The sequence below is a fragment of the Zingiber officinale genome, chromosome 4B (assembly GCF_018446385.1).
Source record: "Zingiber officinale cultivar Zhangliang chromosome 4B, Zo_v1.1, whole genome shotgun sequence".
In the NCBI taxonomy this organism is placed as follows: domain Eukaryota; kingdom Viridiplantae; phylum Streptophyta; class Magnoliopsida; order Zingiberales; family Zingiberaceae; genus Zingiber; species Zingiber officinale.
Genome location: NC_055993.1, coordinates 117,114,304 through 117,139,086, shown reverse-complemented (window position 1 = coordinate 117,139,086; position 24,783 = coordinate 117,114,304). Strand labels below are relative to the sequence as shown.

At 35.8% G+C, this 24,783-nt stretch overlaps 1 protein-coding gene across 3 annotated transcripts; it reads left to right on the top strand.

The window, feature by feature from the left end:
• Window positions 1-18,246: 18,246 nt before the first annotated feature.
• On the top strand, window positions 18,247-22,986 carry LOC121976165 (methylthioribose kinase 1-like). 3 transcript variants are annotated; one of them, XR_006110558.1, is made up of 7 exons: window positions 18,247-18,520; window positions 19,361-19,670; window positions 20,031-20,205; window positions 20,291-20,492; window positions 21,011-21,225; window positions 22,130-22,405; window positions 22,642-22,986. XR_006110558.1 is itself a non-coding variant. In XM_042528199.1 (6 exons), exons 1-6 carry the CDS (start codon window positions 18,329-18,331, stop codon window positions 22,302-22,304), a joined length of 1,269 nt encoding a protein of 422 aa, XP_042384133.1. In that variant the 5' UTR covers window positions 18,247-18,328; the 3' UTR covers window positions 22,305-22,512. The 3 variants fall into 3 exon arrangements, 1 of the variants encoding a protein (XP_042384133.1); XR_006110557.1 differs by having other exon boundaries at window positions 22,639-22,986; XM_042528199.1 differs by lacking the exon at window positions 22,642-22,986 and having other exon boundaries at window positions 22,130-22,512.
• Window positions 22,987-24,783: the final 1,797 nt, after the last annotated feature.

Sequence of the window (24,783 nt, the reverse complement as noted above, 5' to 3'; positions counted from 1 at the left end):
GGTCGTAGAACTTTACCAAAACATTGCAACAATTGAAAAACATACTAGTTAACAATAAGTCATGCATCAAACATCAAACATCAAACATCCATATTATAACCCATATAATACATAAATAAATGTTAAGAATCTTGCCTTAGCATAGAAGAATGATGGGAGATGATCAAGAAACTTTTCTTCTAAAATTCCTTATCTTTTACAAACAATTTTTGAGACGGACTTGGCAAGACTTGGCAAAAAGGTCAGCGGCTAAGAACCCTAAGCTAGGAGATGAAATATCTTTTCCAAAAATCCTCATGAAACTAGACCAAGGTTATATGTGTGTTATAGTTTAGTTTAGGGTCATTAACTTAATAGTTAAAATATTAATTATTTAGGACCAATAACATATAATTACCAATACCTATTTAATAGATTGAAACTCTAAATTTTTTAATTTAAACATGAATTTCTGAAAATCTAAAGGCAATACTTAAACCTACATTATATTATCTGCCTTATTATTATATAACACAGTGCCTTATGACTTCACTTTATGCATGTATGATGAGCACGGTATGTTAATAATAATTTTACCGGTACTCGATTGTAGCTAGGATGAACAATTAGTTAATAATCGAACCTATTGAATTGTGAATAAATCCAACTTTTTTAGATAAATTGAATCGATCTAATTTTACAACAAAAATTGAACAAATCGAACTAATAAAAAATCGACTAATTTGATTATCGAATTAACCCATCTTTTTTATTAGTTGATATATTAATGTTGCATATTAGTATACTATTATTGGGCGATTGAATCCAGAATCAAGATTTTAAGATTTTTTTTTAATACAGTCTAACATCATCAGTCAATTGATGTTGTTTGATTTAACTGGTTTAATTGATTTTTAAATTTTTAAAATGAAGGCGGAATCAAATAAATCAAAATAATCCGTTTAATCATTTTTAAAATTTTTAAAATGAAGACGGAATCAAATAAATCAAAATAATCAAGATTTTTTTAAAAAAAAATAAATTTTTGAATTTGATTTGTTCGGTTGGTTAATTTGATTTAACCCATCTTTTACTCACTCCTAATGTGATTATGCAATAATATATCCACAATTACTTAACTTTTTCACTCAATATTCATAATAAATTAGTTGTTTGATAAAGAAAGATTTTCTCTTTATAATTAAATTTCCTGACTAAATCGACAAAATTCAAAAGTTCAGTTCTATTAGTTTGAAATATTAGTTATATATTGATTTTGCTTTTTATTAGATTCGGTTTCAATTTTAAATTACGTAAATAGATTAAACTGATTAAATCAAAATATTAATGCATCTGAATCAGACGCAACTCGATTGAAACATAAGAGTTTCTGAATATTAAGGGAATTTCTAAATCGAATTTAGTCATTTAACATATTTAGCCACTGAACCTTCTAGTGTCTTTGTGAACCGTCTCTAAATGTGAACTTTTAATTAAATTTTGTCTGTAAATTCATCTAAGTGTCATTGAACTTAGTCACGGGATATATTTAGCCTTACAACTTTTTCTGTTAAATTGAATTTTGGTTTTTTTTTTAATTATGTCACTACTACTAAAACTAGTCTAAGAATCGGATAGTGGAGGGTTGTTTGGTTAATTTGATAACGTACTAAATTAATTTATTTTTTATTAGTTTGATTTGTTTAGTTTTGTTGATAAAATTTGATCTATTCGGTTTGTTAAAAAAAAAATCTGATATAATCAATTTCTATTTGTTATTTTTGTCGTTTCGATTTTGAATCGATTACTCATCTCTAACCAAGACTTTGTTCTTCTAGAGTATAACTTTAGGTAGGATGAGTATTAAATAATAAAATATCAAAATCTCTATTATATTACTCGGATTGTCTCACAAGGAATATAGACCGTGAATTCTAATTTTAGAATTGAATTGTTATTGATTTAAAATTTTAGGATTTAAATTTCTTATGCTAAAAATAAGGAATAAAAATAACTTAAATTAACTAAACTAAATGAAATGATAAAGTAATGCACTAAAGAAAATGTGAACTTGACAAGCTACAACTGAGAAAATATTCATAAAAAAACAAAGTAATCATTCTAAACAAATAACAACCTATCACTAACATTGAATTGAACTAAAACATTGCAAAACTTAAATGAACTAAAATGCATTAATTGAAATGACAAAATTCTATGGGGAATTAAACCAGACAAATTATATGCATCTCCACTTCAACCCTAATACATGGAATCCCAAATTCAGAACTAAAATTTTGTTACCATCAATCAATCAACAACTCAAACAAACAATCAATCATCAATGAAGAACGAACAAACAATCAATCATCAAGAGATAAACCAATCGGGCGGAGAGCTGTGAGATTTGGATTGCTTCTGTTGAAAATTTCGTGAGATGGAGATGTCGATCGAATCTTGGAGAAGGCTAATTGGAAGTGAAGGTTGTTGTGCAGATGATTTGGGGAAGAAGAGATGTGGTCGATTAGAGCTATCTAGATCTGGAAGGAAGTGGATGTGCCAGATCTGGTGGCTGGTGGTGGTGAAGAAACCTTTTGTTGGTGCAATATTCCTAGGTCAAGGTTGACCTATTTGACTAAGCTTGAGTTGGCTCAAGCTTGAGTCTTGATGTTTGAGTTTCGATATTTGACAATACATTGAGACAATACATGAAGATTGCAGGTGTAATTGTTCATGTGGAAAGATTGTGAAGGAGAGTCAAGTAGGTCAAGGTTGACTGGATACTTGACTGAGAAATCCTAGTGAGTTAAGCTAGGTGAAAGTCCTGGTGAGTGAAACCAGGCAGATGGGAAGTCCTAGTGAGTGAAGCTATGTGAAAGTCCTAGTGAGTGAAGCTAGGTGAAAGTCCTGGTGAGTGAAGCTAGGCAGATGGAAAGTCCTGGTGAGTGAAGCCGGGCAATGGAAAAATCCTGGTGAGTGAAGCCAGGTGAAAGACCTATTGAGTGAAGCCAGGTGAAAGATCTAGTAAGTGAAGCTAAGCAGATGGAAAGAGCTGGTGAGTGAAGCCAGGCATGTGCAAATCTAGGTGGGTCAAGGTTGACCGGACACCTGGTGTTTGGAATGTTAGGACCAAAAGTAGCTAGAGGGGGGGGGGGGATGAATAGCTCGTCGCGTGCTCGTCGCTTGGCGTTGCTTGTTTCTTCAAGGATATGCAGCGGAAAATATAGAAACAAATCACACAACGCTAACAAGGTTGGTTTACTTGGTATCCACCTCACAAGAGGTGACTAGTCCAAGGATCCACACCACGCACGCACCCTCCACTATGAAACACTCCTTTTCGGTAACTACCGAGGGCGGAGAAGCCCTACAAGACTCTCAGTACAAGAAGAAGAAAGGGAAATACAAGTTAAGCAAAAGCTTACAAGATGTGTAGTAAAAACCCTAACTCTAACTTCTTCCTCTTGCAATAGATCCGCCTCTTGACTTGGAAAGCCTCCAAGAACCTTCAAGAACTGGCGATCACGTGCTTGTAGAGAGCTGTGGAGGAGCTGGAATGAATCTGAGAAGAGCTCGTAAAGCGATGCCGAAGACCACGCTCGCCTGCGGCTTTAAACCCGACGCAACGGTCGGATCCCGATCGATTCGAATGTTCCGAATCGATCGGGGAGGCTTTGGATCGATCCACGGATCGATCCAGAGCGCCTCTGTGCTCAGGAAACGCGCCTGGATCGATCCACGGATCGATCCAGCGCTTATCGCGCGAAGCAGCATCGTCCCGATCGATCGGGACCTCTGGATCGATCCACGGATCGATCCAGAATCTGGATCGATCCACTGATCGATCCACAGCCTGGATCGATCCACGGATCGATCCAGCACTTGGTTTTTGCCCAAAACCAAGTCCCAAACCTCCCTAACCAACATCCGGTCAACCTTGACCTGTTGGTACATCATGCCTCGCATCTGGTCACTCCCTTGACCTGCTAGGACTCCCCACCAAGTGTCCGGTCAATCCCTTTGACCCACTTGGACTTTTACTCGTCGTGCCAAGTATCCGGTCACTCCATTGACCTACTTGGACTTCCACCAGATGTCCGGTCAACCTTGACCCATCTGGACTTCCTTCCTTGCCAAGTATCCAGTCAATCCTGACCTACTTGGACTTTCCCCCAATGTCCGATCAATCGCTTTGATCCATCTCGACTTTTCCTTCCTTGCCAAGTATCCAGTCAATCCTTTGACCTACTTGGACTTCCCAACACCAGATGTCCGATCATCCTTGATCCATCTGGATTTCCTTCCTTGCCTGGCTTCACTCACCAGGACTTTCACCTAGCTTCACTCACTAGGGTTTTCCATCTGCCTAGCTTCACTCACTAGGACTTTCACCTGGCTTCACTCACCAGGACTTTCCATCTGCCTAGCTTCACTCACTAGGACTTTCACCTGGCTTCACTCACCAGGACTTTCCATCTGCCTAGCTTCACTCACTAGGACTTTCACCTGGCTTCACTCACCAGGACTTTCTTTCTGCCTAGCTTCACTCACTAGGACTTCCTTCTGCCTAACTTGCCAGTTAGGACTTCCCAGTCAAGTATCCGGTCAACCTTGACCTACTTGACTCTTCTTCGATCAATATCTTATTGTCAAACATCTAAACTCAAACCAAGACTCAGCTTGGTTAACCAGGTCAACCTTGACCTGAGGGATGTTGCACCAACATGGAAGTCCAAGTAGGTCAAAGAATTGACCGGATACTTGGCAAGAGGAAATCCAGATGGGTCAAGGATGACCGGACATCTGGTGGAAGGAAGTTCAAGTGGGTCATGGAGGACCAAACACTTGGCATGAGATGGTAAGTCAAAGTGGGTCATGGTTGACCGGACACTTGGCACAAAGAGAAAGTCCAGATGAGTCAAAAGTTGACCAAACTCTTAGCGGTCGTAAGTCCAATAGGGAGTTGGCATGGAACTAGGAAGTTCGGACGTAGTAAACTTCCGAAGACCATAACTTTTGACTCGGATATCAGAATGAGGTGATCTCGGATGCGAAACGAGGCTAATTTCAAGCTCTACACAAATTTCTGCTTCCCAATTGATTGGGGGGTTCAATCGATTGGTCAATCGATTGGGCGACGCGATTTTATGCATAAATGGGCTGAATCGATTGGGTAATCGATTGAAACTTTCCCAATCGATCAGTCAAACGATTGGGAGAGTTTTTGAGCGAACAGTGAGCTTCTGAATCGATCAGTTGATCGATTGAAACCTCCAATCGATCGGCCGATCGATTGGAGCGCTGGAAATCGCTCGAGAAGCCTTGAATCGATCGGGTAATCGATTTAGGGCGATTCCAAGAGCACAGAGGCGCTCTGGATCAATCAACCGATCGATCCAAAGCCTCCCCAATCGATTGGGAGCAATCCAATCGATTGGGATTCGACCGTTGGCCCGGATAAAGCCGTTGGCGAGCGTTTTTCTGCGCACTTCTTCATCTCTTCTCCACAGGCGATCACAGCAAACCTCCACAGCGATCTTTTCTTCCTCACCGCCAGTTCTTGAAGGTTCTTGGAAGCTCATCCAAGTCAAGAGGCGAGTTGCAACAAGAAGAAGAAGAAGCTAGGGTTTTCATTGTAATCTCGTAAGATTCATTTGTATTTTTGCTTCTTTCTTTCTCATTGTTGTATTGTGAGGTTGTAAGGCTTCTCCGCCTTCGGTAGTTACCGAGAATGAGTGTTTTTATAGTGGAGGGTGCGTGAGTGTGTGAATCTTTGGACTAGTCACCTCTTCTTAAGGTGGATACCAAGTAAATCTTAGAGTTAGCATTGTGTGTTTGTTTCTTTGTATTTTCCGCTGCATATCTTTGAAGAAACAAGCAACGACGAGCACGAGATCACGCCGAGCTATTCACCCCCCCTTCTAACTCCATTTTCGGTCCCAACACCTCTCGCAATCAGAGGAAAAGGAGATGAAGAAGAGAAGTTGGTGAGGATCGGCGGCCGTGGATAAAGATGATGGTGGTCGAGCTCTAGAGGGAAGTGGAGATTGGATAGAGATGGTTACGAGGTGGAGTGTAGTAGATTTGTTGAAGTTTTGCGCGGGATGTTCCCGTGCTTCGTCCACAGTGTTACCATAAATCCCATCTTAATTCGATCGAACAGCTCTGATTACTTCATATCTGATCGAGTAGATGAGGTGTAATCTAAATGAATTGTCCAGATTAAGTAAGTCCCTATAGAAGGTCAAGATAACTAGATTTCAGCAGACAGCTCATATCATCCCATATTTGATCAAATGGAACAGAATCAATCACATCTTGATGTATAACTAAGATTGAGCCTATCTTAATCTCTTGATCAATTGGCTTCAGATTTGATCCGACTCATATTAAACGTACTCTTGCCTTTAAGTCCAATTTGATCCAACTTGGATTCAATTAAATTATCATCTTGATTCCCTACATAAAATAGGAAGAATTATACCAAAATCCTAAAATGAATCTAACTCAATAAAATCAACAATTAACTATACCAGAGCATTAAAACATAGAAATTAAGACTAAAATAATACGTAAAAAATTGAAATTATTAATGCTCACTTAGGTAATAACAGTTATATTATGAAAAATTTAGAACATGTGTTGACTACCATGTTTAGGGGAAATAAAATCTCAATAAAATCGAAATAAATTGATTTATTTCGGAATTTAGTTCGGTTAATTTAAAATTTTATTTTTATTAAAAATATTAGTTGGATTTATTCAAAATTTTGGCTTGATTATAAAATTTAAAATTCAATTAAACTAATTAAATTAAATTGCCAATAGTTGATTGATTTATTATTATCAATCGATTACTAGTCCATAGATTAAACATGATAAGTTCAAAAATTGATTGGTGCAATTGGCTATCCTCTTATAGGGGTAAATAAAATCAGATTCGGACGTTCAGTTAGGTTAACTTAGATTTTTTTTTTAAAAAAAAATCTTTGTTATTTTGATTCGGTTTTAATTTTTAAATTTAAACTTTGGTTAAACTGAATTGATGGGTGGTAGTGGACCGATATATTATTATTAATCAATTACTTAGTCATATCCACATAATAGTTGATTGATGTGATATCATTAGTTGATTGTTGATAAAATCAAAAGTTTGGTAATTCAATAACATCTTTTATTGGTTCAATTTATTGAATTTTAGTGGTAAATTTGTATCAGTTCAATTTATCCAAAAACAAATCCATTTATTCAATTTTGATTAGTTTGACTTGAGCAATTCAATTTTAATTGAATGCTTAGGTGACTAGTGTGTTGATTTTAGATGACACTCAGTTTGACTTAACCACCAAAGTAATCTTATAGCCATGTATGCATTTATTTATAAATTAATCATCTATGTCATCTTTAATTTTTAATTAATTTAATTATTTTGGGCAGGTAAGCGTATTTTACTTGCAAAAGCAAATTTTAGTTAATTAGGTTTTTTTAGTTTTCAACCTAATAAATTTTTAGTATTTCAAAACTTATTCGTAAGAAAATTTATGATTATTATTATTTTGTGTATTGTCCTTATTAATCACCTCATGCCATAGCGAGTTATATTGATGTAACATATGATAGCGCTCACATTGAGACCATAGTGATTTATATTGCAACAAAAGGTAATATTATTCACCTAAACGATCCAGTATTATTCATAGATAAATTATGGGGACACTTTATCCTAACCCAACCACAGTGAATTATAAAGGCATAGTGACTTTTGGAACTAGCACGTCTAGGAACTCTTAACGAGTACAATTTAAAGGAACTCGCATTTGTATTGCATTTGTATATACTTCTTTCCATCAACACATAAAGGAAATCACGCTTCAACCAATTACCACTCTTATTAAGAGAAGTCTGAAGACCATTCGAGGAATAAGAAGTTTGATAAGTGATGGATGAGTGCCCCATTCTATTTGAGATCATGGAAATATTGCTTTGTCCTCAGTAGATCAGAGCATTTTGTACAAGACTACCGACGATTATAATAACATCGGCTGTCGTTTATGACCAGTAAATGAAGCAGTAAACACATAACGAGTCACCTTATTACAACAAACAATGAATCTACAAATCTACAATTATCAGTCCTCGGAGCCAAGCATTGGATTACCCGGGCTACAGCCCGGGGCCCAGCTAAAAATTTGATTACTTTTACTTGTTCACATCTTGCCTTTTGGATTTTCAATGAGAAAAAAAGGGCTTTTAGCCCAGGGGTTATTCGGAGAATTTTTTTAGCCCAGGCAGGCTATCATTCCTAGCTCCGCCAGTGAGTCCTCCGGTCGAACTTCGTGTTTCTATGCTCTAATTTACACTAGCTAATGAAGGAGAAGCTAAAGATTGAATTAACATCTCCATATTTTTACAACCACAATTGCCGAATTCTAGACCTCACGGTCAAACAGACAAGTATACAAACTCGATTATTTGTTGTGGGATATGGGTTGTTCTGCCCACTTGATGTACATGTTGAGCTTTCCCGATTTATCTCTAACTTCCTCTTCAATTATGACCCTTGTAAATGTCATAATTGCATCATCCCATGTAGTTTTGATACCATCATACCGTGTCCTCTCATGGCGGTGCAATAGTTAAGGCATGAAGTATTATCATATGAGATTTGGGATCGAAACTCAGCGTGTCCAAGCATATCTTCCCTTATACTTTGGTCACCTACACTAATGGCTAGTAGTTATTCATGATTTACCTCCTCTGTGTTGACATAGAAACAAATTAACGGGAACATTAAGGATAAGCGAGTCACCTTTTGCTATATTAATACCATCATACTGTAAATCTGATAAAAGAGAATTAGTAACAAAAGTTTGCCTCTACCAACAGAAGTAAGATGGGAAAATCAAACCATCTTTTGGTTTAGTGTGCACGTGAGGTTTACTTGAATAGGATGATGACAACAACAATAAATTTTTTTCCCACCAAATGATATTAGTTACATGGATTCTCTTATGCAATCCCCATCCGGGTATAGATCTGAGTGTGTCATATGTCTATGCATGCCAACCAAAGACGTGAATAGGCTGCAGGTAAGGAGATATGATTGATCCTTGAAAAGATGTTGCAGCTCACCCTCTCGGGAATCCTCTCGTTCGAGGGAATTTATGTTCGAGAATACCCTCAGGAAAATCGTCTGAATCTATCACTTCATAGTTTCGTTACTGGCTATCATACAGGAGCATCCCAGTCTGAGAACGCCCTCTACATATCGGTATGGGAATATCTCTACTCGAGAACATCCCAAAAGGACCAAATGAACTTATATCTTCGCTACCAACTAGTGCACAAGAGCATCCCCCATCGAAAATGTCTTTTACATGTCAGCCTGGGTTGTGGGAACATCTCGAGAATATCTCTTCCAAACCAATTCCACCAATTCCCTTGTACTTGTGCAGGATCATGGACGATGCCCCTACTAGAAGACGGTTGACCACTCTTACAAACGACAACAAATACCTTATACTCACCTGTACCTTGGACTATTTGGCATCACACATAGCACTAGAGCTCTTCTCGATGATATATAAGAGTAGGCAATTGAAACCCATTGTAAGTGGCCCCAAGCTAAGAAAGATGATTCCATCAATGGTCAATTTTCCTCTTTTGGCTAAATCCCTTCTCATTGAAGAAGGCAACATCATTTTTTCTCAACTCCGTGCTGTTGGTGCGGGAAGCACCAAACAATTGAACCTGTGTTTTGATTATGTCAAAGGGTTCTAAGTTAAGATTACTTGTTATCTGACAAGTTTGAATGAGATTGCATGAAAGTCCTAAGTGTTATTAGGCGAAAGTCCTAGCTGCGGTTAGGCAAATAGAAAACCTTAGGGGGTGGTAACCCTAGGTCCTAGGGGGTGGTAACCCTAGGTGGAAAGTCTTGGCGGGTCGAGTGCTTCAAGCAAAATTCTAGAGTCAGGGACTTTAGATTGAAATCTTGGTGTCGCGAACCAGGTGGAAGTCTGGACAGGTCATGGAGAGAATGTCCAGCATGAAGACCGGAAGCGTTGGGCGCTCAGCAAAAGTCCAGTCAGTCTGGAGGACCGGTCTTGCAACAGGTAAACTCTCCTGAGTGGAGTAGGTGAGGATGCGTTCTTCGATGAGGGAACAGTAGGACGAGGCCCTTTGACCTTCCACTTCGATGAGTACACCGTCGTGGAGGAAAATCCAGCGAAGGCGTGAAGAGATTGTATGAGGAAAGGGAAAGAAAAATTGCTTAAGTTCGGAAACGCGAAGGGGAAAACACTACTCCGAAAAGAAAACAACGAGGGAAAGCAAAAACAACGAGATGGAAAATGACCAAAGTCGATTGCAACGGTTTTTTCAAAACTATTGTCGTAGCCGCTAAAAAGCACTTAAAGACCACGGATTTAGAAAACCGTTGTAAAAAGTGTTGTTGATTTCAAAAAGAAATCGCTTAATGACAACAGTTTTCTCAAAACCGTTGTCTTTTATATTTAATGGGGAGGCAAAAACCGTTGTCTTTGAGCAAATACGCAACACTTTCTCTTAAAATCGTTGTCGTAGAGGTGTTGTCTTTTAACATTTTTATTGTAGTGATGTCTAGGGGAATGAGTCTAAAACTCAACATTTAAATCTAGTAGTGGTAACCCAACCATGTTAACTGGACCCAAGATCATGGTTCAAAAGGGATAACTAAGCTACATGATTCGAGGCACCTAGGAGTAATTACTCCAACTCATTCCTGGAGACAAAAGGTGCAATCAGTGAAATGAGTAAATGATGAACAAAAGTTCTTAATTATTCCTATATTATACCGTAAAGGGTATAATAAGGTATTGCAAGATACTCTTAATAGGAGATAACCTATATAAGTGTGAAGACAGACCATTTCAATAAAATACTTATGAATCCCAAGCTTTGTCCATGGCCAAAACGGACACAATAGAGAACTAGTAAAAGCCTAAGGGGCTATTGTGTGGAAGGTCCAAAGCCACAAGCTACCTTTCCTGATGTAATAGTCTTCCGATGAAACTCTTGTTTGAGATTTGAAACTTTTCCATATTTCCATTCATGTGGGGGATTGTTGGAAAATTGGTTTGGTGAAAGGAGGTAAATCACGGGATTCGACCGCTAAGTTGGCTAGAGGGTGGGAGGGATTTTTTTTTCCAAGGACATGCGTCCACTGAGAATTGATCCCTTATTCTATTGTAGCAACTCTGCTAGCCTCTAGTCAACTTGGCATCCCGTGGGGATATTTTTTACATGATAATGGAACCATTAAAAAATGTATTGTCCGTATGTTAATGTATCAATGACATTTTATTGAATCGAGTATGCAAATTTCAATATTATTTAAATCACGTACCCAACTTTCATAATACTCAAATTATGTATCATATTTCCGAAATACACCTCTTTCTCTATAGGTCCGGACATCAACTAATTTAGTTCAGAACTAGTTGATGGACCTAGAGAATTCTGAATCACTTTAAATAAAAATTAATATACTTATGGAAACCTCCTTAATGTATTTATGCCCTCAGATGATCTAAATTTGATAACCTAAATTAAGATTAGCAAATTAAATTGAGAGTACATCTTTAAATTTTTACTCTAATAATTTAAAAATTAATTGCTCTCAATTTATATTGTCGAAGTCAAATCCAATGACATAAATATATTAAGAAGACTTCTAGGGGTATATTATTAAAAAATTCAATTAAATTTGATATTATTTGAATTAGGGGACTTTTAGGGACCCATTGGTGATATTGATTAGTGAGTATTATTATCTTATGTTTGATAATGAGCTTGTGATAAATTTTATAGAGCCTTTGCAAGTTTAAAAATTTATACTATCAAATTTAGATTCAAAGATATAAATATATTAAGAAGATTTATAGAACTATATTGACTTTTATTTGAATTGATTCAGAGTTTTCTGTATCTATCATTAAACAAAATTAGAGGTATTTTGAAAATATGGTAAGTGATTTGATTATTTTAAAAATTGGATACGGAATTTTTGTAATATTGAAATTTGCTTACGTTCGATAAAATGTTGTTGTATTAACAAGTAGAGCTCATATGCGTGCCTTTAACTAATCAAGGTAATGTTTTTTCCTTTATTATTAAGAGATCTAGATTTTATGGTTTGGATACAAATTTAAAAAGTGCCCCTTATAGAATGCCCTTTATTCCTATTTTCATCAGAAGGCGATTCTTTTTTTTGGAAAAAATATTAAAACAGCGCTAGCTCCGACATATTTTGTATCCTAAAAATATCCTTTAATATTGTTATTGAACGAGAATTTATTCATCCATTGAGAGTTTTATGGTACAAAGGTTGATTTATATCGAATCATAACTTTAGATATTCTGAATCTGTATGGATGAGAGATTGTTTCTCACAAATTCAAGATTTACTTTATACTGAATTCAGTTGACTTGTATGCGAATCCGATCTAATGTTGGGCTAATCGGAATAAAAATTATCTAAGTATATCAACTAATGTTTTACCACCTGGATTGTTTTTGCTACATGATGTAAGTGTGTAATTAACACATTAATGACCGACTTGAAATCACTCAAATGGTAATGATTGTCTATTGTGCGGGTCAGCCCATATCTTTTGGTCCGTTTTTTACGGACCATAGAAGAGTCACTTGTATATATTGGTGCGGAGTCATGACCCCCCACCTGTAAAATAGATGAGAGTCATGACTCCCACTAATGCATATAAGTGGTCCTCCCAAGTCCGTTTTTTGTGGATCAGACGATCATCCCTCTTGTGTGGGTAGAGACATTGAATGTTTATTACTTGACTATTAATTAGTAGATTTAAAGTTATCACGATACCAAACTTATATAAGAGCATCCACATCAATTACTCTAAATTTAACTTTTACCTTAAATTTTACATTTTGCATTAAAAAAACATCCACATCAACTACCCTACCCATTCCCTAAATATACATTTCATGAATAGTAGTTCTTTAAATTTAGGGAATGGATTCCATTCCCTAAATATTAAAATACTATTTCTCTCTCCTCCCTCTAATAATAAAAAATTTCTCTCTCCTTCATCTCTCCTCCATCTAATAATAAAGAATATGGAGGAAAGAGAAAAAATAATAAAAAAAATAAATATATGGTAAATTATAGGGAAGCTGATGTATTATGTAGTGAAAAATGGATATCTAAATTTAATAAAGTAATTTTTTTACCTTAAATTTTAGATTTTGAATGAGGATACTGATGTAGATGCTCTAAGGCGGCTATTTATCCAAGGGCATACATAAATTTTTAAATTTATCAAAAGATGTACACTATTTTGTATTTATTAAAGGGCGCACCTTTTGATAAATATAAAAGTAACGCACGCTTTTGATAATTTTAAAAATCTACATGCATCCTTTCGTAGATTACTGTATATAAGGAGAGTCCTATCTTGAACAAGATAGTGAACTTCGGCCCTCACGTTCTTTACCTCCTAATCAAATAACCCACTTGACAACTCTGCTTTTATTTTTTTTGATGATAGCATTTGGGTACATATCGTTCACAAAATAGCTTGTACTTATTTGCAAACGCGATTGATCCATTATATCATGGGAAATAAATGTTAACGCGAACCTTTAAGCACGGTTGGAGAGGGAATGAATTTGTTTTTTAAAAAATGTCTAATACAAGACTCAACAACTGCTCAACGCACCTCTCCGCTAGATAGTTCTACTTGCTACCTAACATCTCGGCCTTGCTTCATACCTAGTAGCCCAATCTACTCAGCAACTTTGCCTTCTTGCTCGGCACCTTCTTGCCCGGCCTCCTGATTTGACAGCTTTGCTCGGCCTCCCTTTCTTCTTGTCTAGCCACACTCAGCTCAGTAGTTTGAGAGCTCTCTGCTTGACCTTTTGCTCGGCAGCTCCCTGCGCAACCTTGTGGCTCCAGTGACAGATCTAGATAAAAATTTAAGAGGCGCTAAATAAAAATTTAAAACGGGGTGGCCTCCAAAAATCACGTATTATTCATCCTTGAATTCTCCAAGTTCTACAACTGCAAAGCTCACTGTATGTTTGGCCTCAACATTTAGCATTAGTCGAGGTTGAAATTGATGTCAACTCTTCTCAAGATGAATCTACCCTCCTTATCTACTAATATGTTATATTTTTTTTTAAAAAAAAAATTCTAATAATTATTCAGTTAAAATTTTAGGGAACAATTCTTCTCTTTTTTTAAAAAGTACTTTTCATTCAAAATATTTTTTACTCTGACCGTCTTTGTATTATTATTTTCATTTTCATGGTATTTTTAATATCAAATGCATTTTCTTTACTTCATTTCCATACTTCCATACTTCCATTTCTATATAAGCAAAAATTGGCAGGCCTTAAATCCTAGGGGCCATTTTGGAAAGACGAAAATTTAAAGGGCGAATTAAAAAGTTTCCAAATTCTTAATATATCATTTTGCTTAATCTCGTGGTTTCTTCGTCCTGCAATTTCAGTCTTTCCTTCCTGAACTCTCGAGAACTTGGACCTTGTTGAACGCTGGCAAAGCGTCCGCGTTTCGCCGGAGAGAAGGCAAACAAATTCCGTTATCCCTCCTCACAACTCTAGGTTTTTCCACCTCATAACTCTACGATATCTCTCAGTTTGCTTCTCCTCTCGCAACTCGAAGATTATGTTAGAATCGTATTGAACCTTCCGGGTGGTGTATATGACGTCAGGCTACAGAGGCATCGACCTTCAGTGATGGATCCACTTTGGGTTATTATGATATCTCTATAATGACATGATTTTATTTTTAGGCTCTATCGAAAAGATCTCGTGCCAATGAAGATATTATATATCATTTTAAATCTATGATTTTTCTACATCTTTCAAATATAAGATTTTGATTGAATCACAACAATTCTTTTCTCAAACGAAGAACCATCATTATGAGACCATCATTATTCTCATGATCTGAATCCCCCGAGCATTTGGTCATTTTTGATTTGCTTCGGACCTCCCCGTGAACATTCGATCACACTCACCTACTCCAGACCTCCCCACAAGCATCTGCGGCCGGTCACTCTTCATCTGCTTTGGGCTTCTCTGTAAGCATCTGATCACTACCCTGACCTGCTCCGGACCTCCCCGCGAGTATCCAGTCACTTTAACCTCCTCCGGACCTTCCCCGCAAACATCCACATTTGATCACCTTAATCTATTCCGAACCACTCCGCGAGCATCCAGTCACCATAACCTATTCCAGGACTCTCTGCGAGTATTCGATCACTCTGACCGACTCCGAATCTCCCTGCAACTCATTCAAAATCACCCCACATAACATCTAGCTCTCATTACTTTACTCTTGGACTTATCCAAAAGAATTTATGCTAATACAGATATTATACATCCTTTTAAATTCATGATATTTTTTATATTTTTTTAATATGAGATTTTAATTGAATCCTAACGTACACCCAAGCACCCCTACCTCCTTGGATAGCTCCACCTCCCTACGTGGCTCACTCGACAGTTTGACCACTCGGCTCTCCCAATGCTCAACTACTGGGCTTTTTTAGCAGCTTGATCGCTTAGTTCACTTGGCCTTAGTTTCCTGACAGTTCGATCTCTCTAGTCAGCTCGACCTACCTAGTTTGGTAGTTTGGCCTCCCGATCTTGTCCGAGATGGTAAGTGATAGTTATGTTTACAGTTGAGAAAGCGGGGTTGAACCATAGGGATATCGGGACGTAAATCTCCGGACCCTGTATACCTCACCCCACCCACTACTTATCCTCTCGGTTATCATGATTTATTTCCCTCGTGATGACCTTGATTTGGGTGCGACTAGGGGTGTAAATGAACCAAACCGCTCGCGAACTATTCGAAGCTCGATTCGATAAAAGCTCGTTTGAGCTCGTTTAATGAGATTCGTTAAGATAAACAAACCAAGCTCAAGCTTCGCAATATTCGGCTCGTTAGCTCGTGAACACGTTCGTTAAGCTCATTAAGCAACTTTTAAATAAAAAAAATAATAGTTTTGATATTGAATTTATAGATTTTACACTCTACTTATGAAAAATATAGACAAATATATTAAATTTATTTATTAGAATAAAATTATAAATTTTAATAATATTATTATAATTTTCTCTAAATATATAATTTATTTTTTAATGAATATTTATATTTATGATTTATATTTATTAAGCTCGTTTAGGATCGATAAAAGCTCGAATAAGCTCATGAGCCATGAATATATTCGTTAAATAAAGCTCGAGCTCAGTTCGATTATAAACGAACGAAACTCAAACATTTAAGAGTTCGGCTCGACTCGGCTCAATTACACCCTTAGGTACGACGGGATACTAGGAGCGAACGATTGCGTCTTTTGGTTCCTGTCTTCTTGACTCATAGTGAAGTCCATTTTGACGGATCAGATAAACCTAAATTTTAAATTCAATAAATTTTTATTTATCTCCTATAATAATCTTAAAAGAGTAAGATTAATAAATCTTCTTATTTATGGAGTAAAAAAACTCTCTACAATCTTCTTGTGTACATTAAAGCGCCATCGACTCTTTGCCACGGCAGAAAAACAGCTAAAGAGTTTAGATCTATTTTTTTTTAAAAAAAAAAATTAAAACCTTTTTTCCTACTCATTTCTCTCTTTTCCCCTCATTTCTTTCTTTCTTTCTGTTTCCTCACATTTTTATTCTCCCCTCTTTTTTCAGTGCTTTTTTTTTTTTATTCTCCACTCTTTTTATTCTATGATAACAGCAAAAGAACTTAATTATGCAGAGCCACCATAGATGTCAATAATGTTTGAAGATAAGGAAGAACCAAAGAATAAATTATTAAGTTTTGATTCTGTTGGGACATCAAAATCGAACTAATCGAACCACTCAACAATTTAGAATGAAATTTTGATTTCTTTTATCCAGGGGAAAAGGTACATAGCATCTTCATAATTTTTCTTAAATATATAATAACTTTAATGAATTAATAAATAAATTTTTTTAATGAACAGTTAATTTAAAAAAACTAAGTTAATATATGCTGCGAGTATTTCTTAATTTATATTAATAGTCAATAATAAATTTTTATAAAACCAAATCCATCATCTAAAATTAATCGTCATAAACTATATACCTAACGCGAACTAAAAAAACAATAAAACCAAAAAGAAAATCATGTCACTTAAAAAAATATATCTCACAAAAATCAAATTAAAATTTTATTAATTTAAAGATAATTAAATTAAGACTCCACAATAAATATGTAAATAAATATTTTAAATAAAAATTAATTATAATTATTCTTTATTTATTATCAAAAATATAAAATAAATTAATTAAAAAAATCAAATATATTATATATTGAAAATGCATCATGAATATTTATTAAACATTTATTTTCTTTTATGGACAATTTTGAATATTTTTGAATTTTTATCTTTTTTTTATCGTGCATATTATATATTTAATTTTTTTTTTGAGATATTTATTTTCTTTGTACGTTATCTTTTTTTATTGAGCTTTCACTTTTTTTTTTTTTAAAAAAAAACACTTTTAAATTTTTATATATTGAAATGTTTTCTCAATATAAATTGATAATTGTTTGGAAGTTTAATTTTGAATGTAAATAAATAATCAATTCATTTTAAATATTTTTTTGATTAAATATGGTATATCTTAAAAAAACACTTTTAAATTTTTATATATTGAAATGTTTTCTCAATATAAATTGAAAATTGTTTGGAAGTTTAATTTTGAATGTAAATAAATAATCAATTCGTTTTAAATATTTTTTTTATTAAATATGGTATATCTTAATACGTCATTATCGAAATATTAAGTAAGTTGATCAATACCTACAAATGATTTTAAGTTTATTATTTTATCGAGTTAAAATCTTTAAACTAACATTTTTAATAAATTTATTCTATAAAATTAATTTATCAAATTATTGAAGAAATTTGTTATTTAATATTAATATATTTAAAAATTAAACTATATTATTTTAGAAATAATTCTGAAATTTTATCTGTAATTGCATGTCAAAATTATATAATTGACTGATTCTTTTTTATATTCAAATAGATAACTATCATTTTTTTTAAAAAAAATAATAAATAAAATGGAGAAATTTCAACACTACTATTTCCCCTCAGTCAAGCCTATAATATAATACGCTCTCGGTTACTGTACCCCGTGCATAATTGGTCTTTCTGGTGGGACCTAGCGTCGCTGCCAAAAAGCGAATCACTTCTCGTCCACCGTCGACTACCGGTTTTTAAGGCTTCCTCCTCTTCCGTTGGGTCTCTTCCCCGTGGAAGCTATGGCAGCGGCGGAGGAAGGGTTCCGGCCTCTCGAAGAGGAGTCCCTGGTGGAGTACATCAAGTCCACTCCCGCTCTCCTCGTCCAGTTGGGAGAACAGTTGGAGGGCCTCGCCATCAAGGAAGTCGGCGACGGCAATCTCAACTTCGTGTACATCGTCACCAGCCCAGGCGGATCCTTCGTCATCAAGCAGGTATTTTCCGATTGAATCGATTTAGGGAGGGTTTCCTCTCTAGTGTTCAGCAAATCCAACTTTGGCTACTGTCACGGCACAAACTTTGGGTCTTTTCTTTGAAGCTTGTCTTCCTTTGCCCCTTTTTTTCCCTTTCATGTGGGACGATACCTTGATCACAATTGAATGATTGCAGCTTTCCTTGGAAGGTAATCCTGTGCTTAATTGTTCAGAATATCTGCTTAATCGTTTTCTCTGCTAGTAAATACTAAAGGAAAAAAAAGGTTCTCGGCTGTTATTCAGCTATGGTGAGGGAAAGTTCATTTGTGAGGGTTGTACATGAACGCTCTAGGGTTTATGCATGATGGTTTTCATCATAAGGATAATTTTGTTTTAACAGTACACTCCATGAACAGACTTTGTTTGACCTTTAAGTTCTTAAATTACACTAGTCTAAATTGATGCTTAATCATGGATGATAATCTATTTATTCTTTTTTTTTTAGGTGATGAAAGGATTATGAAAGAACCTATGTGGTGACTTCAAATGATTTGTTATGCCTTTTTATATTGTGAATTTGACATTGCATTAGGTGCAGTACACTGGATTAATCATAGAACAATCAACTTATTGTTTTGTAGTACAGACGTGCATTAAACTGATGGTATGGTAGAATTCACTCAACTTCACAGTGCAGCAAGGCACTCACGTCTTTGGTGGCAATCTTGATATGCCATCTTAAATTTCCTTCTGTTTCTCTCGTGCCGTATTCAATCTTATAATGGATGAGTCATCTATTGAATGCTCTTGATGCTGAATTAAGATAACTTCAAAATCTCATCTAATTTGCTTGGCGACCAGGCTCTTCCTTATATTCGCTGCATCGGTACTTCGTGGCCTATGACAAAGGAGCGTGCCTATTTTGAGATGTTAGCCTTAAAAGAACATGGTCGCCTATGCCCAAATCATGTACCCGAAGTTTACCATTTTGACAGGCCAATGTCCTTAATTGCTATGCGCTACTTGAAGCCTCCACATATTATTTTGCGGAAAGGGCTAATTGCTGGGATAGAATATCCATTGCTTGCTCAACACATGTCGGACTTTATGGCGAGAACACTTTTTTTCACATCACTTCTTTACCATTCTACACTAGAGCACAGAAAAGCAGGTACATTCAATTTGATGAATACAGATTTATAGAATTATTCTATTATTTCAATCATATTCTCCATTTTTTCAAATGCACAAGAATTTTGTGATTATACATCTGAAAACATTAGTACTCTCAAATATTCATATTTTTGAAGATGTTCCTGTTGATAATGTGATTACCTTTGCGTTTAAATTTGCCCAATTGTGCTCTTATTTGTTCCAACATCCAATGAAAAATGCAATTTTCCTCAACATCCATTACATCTAGCGTAATATAACATTACAACACATTTTACTTCAACATCCTTTTAAATTTCTCAATTTTTCAATTTTTCATTTTTCTTTGTTGACAATCTCTTCAATGTTTTCTTTGCAGTTGCAGAATTTTGTGGGAATGTGGAACTATGCAGGCTCACAGAGCAAGTTGTTTTTTCAGACCCATATAAGGTGGCTCAGTATAATCATTGGACTTCACCTTACCTTGACCATGACGCTGAGGCAATTCGTGATGATGACATCTTAAAAATTGAAGTAGCTGGACTGAAGTCCATGTACTGTGATATCTCAGCATTCATCTTTATCAGCTCTGTTTTTTAATAAAAAAATTATTCTACTTAGTATTAATTACATTTGTAGGTTCTGTGAGAGGGCACAAGCTCTGATTCATGGAGATCTTCATACTGGTTCTGTCATGGTGACTAATGATTCTACACAAGTCATTGATCCTGAATTTGCTTTTTATGGGCCTATGGGATTCGATATAGGAGCTTTCTTGGGAAACTTGATTTTGGCTTTCTTTTCTCAAGATGGTCATGCTAATAAAGACAATGACCGTGAGGTAATGACTGAGTTAACGATATTGCATTTTTGCATGGGGGAACTGAGCAAGCTTTTGAGTCTAGATTCTAGCATTTGGGAATTTTTTTTAGTTAATTAGTTGTTCTGAAATTTTTTTGGCTCTTCCTGTTGGAGTTTTAGCATGAAGAGAACTTTCTCAGACTTTCTTTAGCAAACAGATATGCACCTCAATTGTTCATTCTCATTCTCATCCTTTGTTAGAATACACCTTATGTATGTCTGATCCAGAGAAGTACCAAAGTCGCTGTACCGACCAATGTGTTCGTTATTCTGAAACAATGTGAAACCACTACAATGTGCCTTATAGAGATTGACCCTTTCCATTTCATCCCTCTAAATAACATCACATATTTTTCTGATTCAACTGATACTACAATTTTCTTGTAGCCTTGTAGGCTGCTTATTGTGCTATCAAGACAAGAGTGTAACTATATTGTTGGAATATCATTCAATAAGATCAGTTTTTTTTTTTTTCAATTCATAATATCATTCTCGCAGGCATATAAGAGGTGGATTTTGAAGATGCTAGAAGAAACTTGGAATCTTTTTCACCAGAAATTTGTTGCTCTCTGGAATGAGAACTTTGATGGGCATGGTGAGGCATATCTTGCAGATATCTTTAACAAACCTGAATTGCAACTCCTTGCACAGAAGAAGTACATGACTGATTTATTTCATGATTCTATCGGATTTGGTGCTGCTAAGATGATAAGGTGCTTTTTCATCTGAAACTCTAAGCGATTGTATGCCTATTTTGGAATTTTGAGTCGACAATCCATTCAATTGTGTGATAAACTCAAAATATTGGTTTACCAATATATTAAAAATTTATCTGGATTAGTGAAATGAGAATTATAGCTAATCAAACTAAGGTGGCGTTTGGTTAAATGACTGGAATGACTATAGGTATGAGTTTGATAGTAAGATGAAATGGGAATGAGAATGGAAATGAAACCTACCTAGTTATGTGGGTTTGGTTGATTCCCATAAATGTAGAAATCATTCCCAAATTGTCATTCCCAAACCCACAATCCAAACACTATCTTTTATTATCATTTCATTCCCTCATTCCCAAACTCATCAACCAAACACTCCCTAAATGTGGGTATTACTTCAGAATTGTTTAAATGAAGATTAAGAATAAATAGTTGGCGACATGCATTGCTGTATTAGGTGTAAATATTAGTTTAACTATATATTTGAATTTATTTTGGACCAATCAAATGATACTTCTCATATTCTTGTAGGAAAAAAAAGAAGAAATGATTGATATTCAATCAACTATATTGATAGTATTATGAATTTGCTAAATTAAGGATGACAATAGGCGGGGTGCGATATTTTCTTCACTTCCCCCCTACACCATATAAGAAGTCAGGTGGGGCAAGCGGGGTGATGTGTGATTAAGGCAGGATGCGTTTATGAAGCATCCATCCACTCTACTAATATCACACATTCTCGAAATTATGATTGATATGAAAATTAAATCACACTGGAAAACTGAATATGCTTAGTTGCCTATCTGATTCTTCTTTAACTTCAGCAGAGAAATGGCTTCAGTTTTGGAACTCAATTTATGCTTTGGTGCTGACCTTTAACCGTTCATTGGGGTTGCAGGAGAATTGTTGGAGTAGCTCATGTTGAAGATTTTGAATCCATTGCCGACGGGAGCCAGAGGGCTCTCTGCGAGCGCCGTGCCTTAGATTGTGCCAAGAAACTTCTGAAGGAAAGGCGCAAATTTGAAAGCATCAGCCAAGTCATTTCAGTCATTGAGGAGATTTCAGCTCGCTAGGCAGTCGGAAAAATAGAGGAACTAGTAACCGCCATGAAATTGCATCAGAAATACATCTCTCCATGAACTGTTAAACTAAATTATGCTTTCAGAATGAGTCAGTAAGTGTTTAAACTGTGCGCTAATCTCTCTGTATTTTTAGCTGCTTTAAATCTCGTATGCATTTTGAACTTATCTTTTAAGTATTTTACTCGATTATTCTTCGACATGATCCTGCACACTATTGTGGGGAAAGCTAGTCTTTCTAACTTGAGAATGAAACTGACTTGATACCTCAGGTTTGCTGTGTCAAATTGCTCTATGAACCTTATATCGATAACTCTGGTTTTTGCAGCAGCAAATGGCTGGTACTCGTCGAAAATTGAAGTGAGGCATTGATGCTGAAGCTTTCTTATGCATCCTACCGAACAACTGGTTCGATGCTGGACTAGTTCATAATTTGCACATGAGGGAGTCGAGCACACATGAAATAGGAGTATGGTTCAATCTCACATCAAAGAGTGAAGAAAGAGTAGTATACAGAGTACTCTCTTAGTAGAATGCCCAAGGATGAAAATTCTTAAGGTAATTAGATTGATAATATGATATACATATATTAGTTAGAATGGCGAAAAACAACATAAAGCAATGTTGAGTGTTATTTGTTGGAGGAGAAACTAATCATAGGTCTTGTTATTACTCATTACTGGGTTGATACTCTACGATAACGACCTCACTTTAGGTCAGCAGGTCATACATGCCTGATCCTACTTCAGGTCAACATACAACTTACCTGTGCACAAACTTTAGGATTAAAGGGGCGACCTGTCGCACCAGCTTGACACGTTGGCATCTCTAAGGGTTGATTTTTTGAACTAGATCGCTATGTTGGCACCTTCTTGAAATTCTTCGAGTAGATGCCATCGTCTAGGTTAAGGATGGGCTCAGTTCCCTGAGCTCTCCTTTGATCTCCCCAAGCTCTCTACTCCGAACTCCCTATTCCGAACTTCTCCCTTTTGAGCTCATTAGGCTACAGGTTTCTCTGAAGACAGCCACTACTACCCACGCCATCATTGGCCGCAAGTAGATATGACTCAATTCCTACATGCCTTCCACTTTCTGGACTTTATGGATAGTAACGATCAAATGGTTGGTAGTAACGGAGGCGGTTAAAGTTAATGGTCATTAAGTTGGGATTACTAATTGAAATTGTTAAAAGATTCCCTAGAGATTGCACCCTAGGTGCCCCTTCACGCCCATCCAAAGGAATGTGGAAGGATAGTAAATTATGGAACTGAGCGATCTTCTAGGTGAGAGAAACTTATTCTCTAAAGAGCATTCACAATGTGATACGTTAATGGGATGTTATAACACCCCCTTTGTGTTAAAACCATTGTGACTCTTGAATGCGTTCAAGGTCTTGAACACGTTCAAGCAAACGTAGTGTGGGCCAGCCCTTGGCTCGCCCACCCCATGTATGTATTTTTTTTTAAAATTTTATTTATTAAAAAATTATAAATTTTAAAAATAGTGAGACGGTTGAAATAGTAAAATTTTAATATTATTTTTTTAAAATAGTAAAATTATTTTCTAAAAAGCAAGATTATTATTAAAATAATAATAATAATTTAAATATTTTAAAATATTTTTATTTAATATGATATAATTTTATGATAATTGAGTGGACTGTGGGATCATAAATAGTAAGTGTTAAAAGGATTGTGAGTAAAAGAGATGTGTTATTATAATGAGTATGTGGTAGTAAACCCTATGTTTTTTTTTTGATGAAGTGGTGGGTATTATAATGGGAGTGAGTTGTGGATGCTCTAAGGGAATGAACCCTAGGAGATTCAAACCTGACTTCTATGTTATAATTCTATTATCTAGGTACCAACTCGACTATAGCCGTGGAGACTTAAGAGATCCTAGTCATAATCTGTACAAGCATCTTCCAATTTTAATACCTATAAATGCCGAGATATAGTAGCCATTAAGGGGATTCCTTAACTTTTCAATCTTTATATTGCGCTCGTGTTTTCACTAGACCATTAGTCACTTGAACATCAAAGGCCTTTGTTGTTGCCTCCGTGGGCAGGGTGCAGCAGCAAGACGTCAAGATGGAGGGATTCACGGTTCAAGTACCCGGTTAGGAGTACGCACAATCCTACGATGATGGATGGCAGGGGTGGGCCGCCTACGTTCAGAACTAGTTGGATGTATAAGGTCTGGACACCTGGCACTACAAAAAATATAATTTTCTGAGATAAATTTTAGGATGAATTTATAAAAAAAAATTCGTTGTAAAATTTTTTGGGACGAATTCTCGACGAAAAAATTTTCGTCCCAAACCTCTTGTTGTCAATTTTTGGAACGAATATTTTTTTGTTACAAATTTGACAATGAATTTGGGGATGAAATTGGCGATGAATAATATTATCGTCCCTAAATTCGTCGCCAAATTTGCAACAAAAACTCTATTCGTCGCAATATTGTATACAAT